The sequence below is a fragment of the Wasmannia auropunctata genome, unplaced genomic scaffold (genome assembly GCF_000956235.1).
Source record: "Wasmannia auropunctata unplaced genomic scaffold, wasmannia.A_1.0 LD335511.1, whole genome shotgun sequence".
NCBI classification, from domain to species: domain Eukaryota; kingdom Metazoa; phylum Arthropoda; class Insecta; order Hymenoptera; family Formicidae; genus Wasmannia; species Wasmannia auropunctata.
Window position 1 is genome coordinate 13,659 of NW_012027379.1, and position 3,113 is coordinate 16,771.

At 37.2% G+C, this 3,113-nt stretch overlaps 1 protein-coding gene across 1 annotated transcript; it reads right to left on the reverse strand.

The window, feature by feature from the left end:
* Window positions 1–2,208: 2,208 nt before the first annotated feature.
* LOC105456894 lies at window positions 2,209–2,813 on the reverse strand (the record flags this gene model as incomplete). The annotated part of the gene is made up of 2 exons (XM_011701257.1): window positions 2,372–2,813; window positions 2,209–2,288 (listed from the first exon to the last, which is right to left on the reverse strand). Coding segments are annotated over exons 1-2 (522 nt in total), but the record flags the coding sequence as incomplete, so codon positions are not given.
* Window positions 2,814–3,113: the final 300 nt, after the last annotated feature.

Below are 3,113 nucleotides of genomic sequence, written 5' to 3' on the forward strand. Positions count from 1 at the left end.
AGTATATTTAAAAAATTATTTAATTAATATATCTTTAATAAATGTTGAGCTATTAAGATCAACAAAAGGTTCGTTTTAATAAATATTGTTCAAACTCGAACTATAACATATTGCGATAAATAATACAATCATAAAATATAAATAATTATTAACATATTAGAAACGATTGGAAAACTGTCAGATTAATATAATTCTTTATAATTAATAATTCGATATGATACGCAGTATTGCCTTAGTATAATAATTACTTATATATGTACAGTGATAATATAAATTTCTAATGATATTTGAACTTTACATAATGTATTGGATCATCTGGAAAGTTCGGCGATTTTTTCACATATGCGCGGATATCAGTTTAAATTTTGCGCTAATATTGAATGATTAAATCCAAATTTCAAGTTAATAAGAAAGAGCATATCTTTTGTTTATACACGCATACATAACGGCATAGTTAGTATATTCGATTCTCTGTACAATAATGCTCTAAAAGTGGAAAATTAAAAACAATATTTTTGCAATATTATACTTTTCTACTTTAGAAAGGGTAAAAACACATACGAGACAGCGCGTAAAACTTGTAAGTCTACAGACAATAAAATACTACTTCTGATGATACAGTTCGAAAATGATTTGTGAAATTTCAACAAGGTGATTTCACTCTTATAGACAAGACGCGAGCTGGACGTTCCTGCAATGTGGATGATGATCTACTACAGCAAGTTTTGCCAAAAATTCTCGTTACAATACCAGAGCTGACAAAGAAATTATAAATTGTAAAAGTACCGACCACTAAAAACCTGTTTTCCCATCATAAGTGAAAACTGCACGCAGAACTTTTCGGATGACTCAATATAAACACGCAATTCCAACTTTTTTTAAATACTTTTCACTATAAAGAACTTCGGTTTCGCAATATTCGTTTCGGTTAGAGTAGAATCTTATTATTTAGCATGTTAGCTGATGCAAGGGCAAAGGCGATTAATTGTAGAGAGTAGTGGGCATAGGCGGGTTCTGGATACAAAGTATAAGGTCAAGGGGAGAGGGGAAATCTAATCTTATGCGATGGAAAAAAACGTTTTTCACGTTCGCATTCATGTTCTTCACGTTCATATTCTCGTTTTTCACGTTCGCGTTTCACGTTTTCGCGTTCACGTTTCATGTCTTTCACATTTACTGTTTTATGTCAGAAAGGATGCAATTAAGTTCCCAACTGTATTTTCGCGTATGTATATTATTGCAATGTTTATTCGGATTTGTCACCATAGTCACTGTAGTCTTTAAATTCTAATCGATATATATTTTTTGCCGACAACGCCTAGGGACCATGTGCGCCCTGAGTCACGGACGTCTGTTTGACGGGTTCGCATTATTTGTGTGGGTCGGCGTGAATCGTGACGACGCCTCAGAGCTGTGTGCTCTGGGTCGCGTACACGTCGCGCGCCTTCGAGACTGACCACAGACTTCGACGATTGCCTTTGCTAACACGAGAGAGAAATCGGCCCGAAGTGCACGGTGTGATGCTTTCGATCGAAGTGAGGACGTTTCTCGAAATTCGCTGACCATGAGTCATCCAGCCAGCTCCCTTATCTCTTTCGATAACGTGATCTTCACGTCAGAGGGGCGGCGATGATCCTGCATGGATTACGTAATTGCCAAGCCGAAAAGTCAGCCTCGAAAGAACGCATGCATATGTATATGCAACGTGTCGCAATTGCCGATCCCGTTTTCGCTATTTGCTTTTGTCGTGCACGACCTTTCTAAAATTTATATTTTATATTTATATTATAGAGCTCTACGCAACATTTACGTTTCACGTTTCTCATACAAGTAATGTATCATTGTTATTACTATTGATCTTAACTACAGGGAAGGGAAAAGAAATAAAAAGTAATGTTTTTTAAATCAAAAATTAATAAGATACATTTTATTTTTTCAAATAAGCCATTCTTTCTGGTGGCATTGTGACCACCAGTTAAATATTTTAAATACATTCTGTAATTCTTAACATATTTTCAACATCGCATAGTTTTAGTAACATCCATATTATTCAAAGATTCTATATCTTCATCCAGGATCTCAATGATTGCGTCGTCTCTCGCAGCGAGCATTTTCGCAAATCGTCTTCGTTTTTCATAACTCTTAATATATACGTATACGTATATATAAGTATACGTATATATAAGTATACTTAATATATAAGTATACGAGAACCTCATCGTCGTCGTCGTCATCGTCGTCGTCGTTGCCATCGTTGTAGTGATTTTCTTCCGCACCAAATGCAGCCGCTGTAATCAGATGTTTGAGACTGTGTTTCATTGCAAAAATTAATGTTTCGTCGTGGCAGGCAATAGCTTTTTCTTTTACTTACAATAGTTTTCGATTATCGTCTTAGCCTTCATAACAACCCAAACGACCATAGCCAAAGCTTTTTCTTCGACAGTCGCATCTCCCGCGTCAAAACGTTTCCACGCTTTTGTGGCGAGTATCTCGTCAGCCTCGTGTCTTTTAGCGATATCGCTATGCGAATAAGCAATATCGTGTTCGCGACACGCCGCGTCCAGCGGATTGATGCCTCGATCACCTCTAGCCAATCGTTCTTCTAAATGCGTTCCTGGGCCGCAAAACTGATATCCTGGGAGATGTAGTTCGAAAGGAAGAGCGTCTATCGCGCGGTTTAAGTCGGGGCCTCTCGCTGCAGACATTCGCTGCACTTCTTTATCAGCGGTGCTGGACAACGCTGAATCTTGTTTTAAGTAACTCAAAATTAATATAAGCAAAATGATATATAATAAAGTCCTCATCGTCGACATTACTAAACCTCCGAACTAGTAAAACTCTATCTTCAGCGGTTAAATTAATTGTATATGTCGCGATAAGAAATATTTTGAGCACTGATCTGTTTCGATCTACATCCCTCTTATATATAGGTCCGCATGCCGCGTGCGGAACCTTCGAGTCGAAGACGATTAAAGTTATGAATTTCGACAACAAGACGCGACTCTGACAAATGGGATAAATGTATCGCCCTCAACATCGCTATTGATATCATCGCGTTTTCTCGGTTGTTCTCTATTTCGGTTGTGTAGTGATTTCAAGTATCAAGTTGTAGT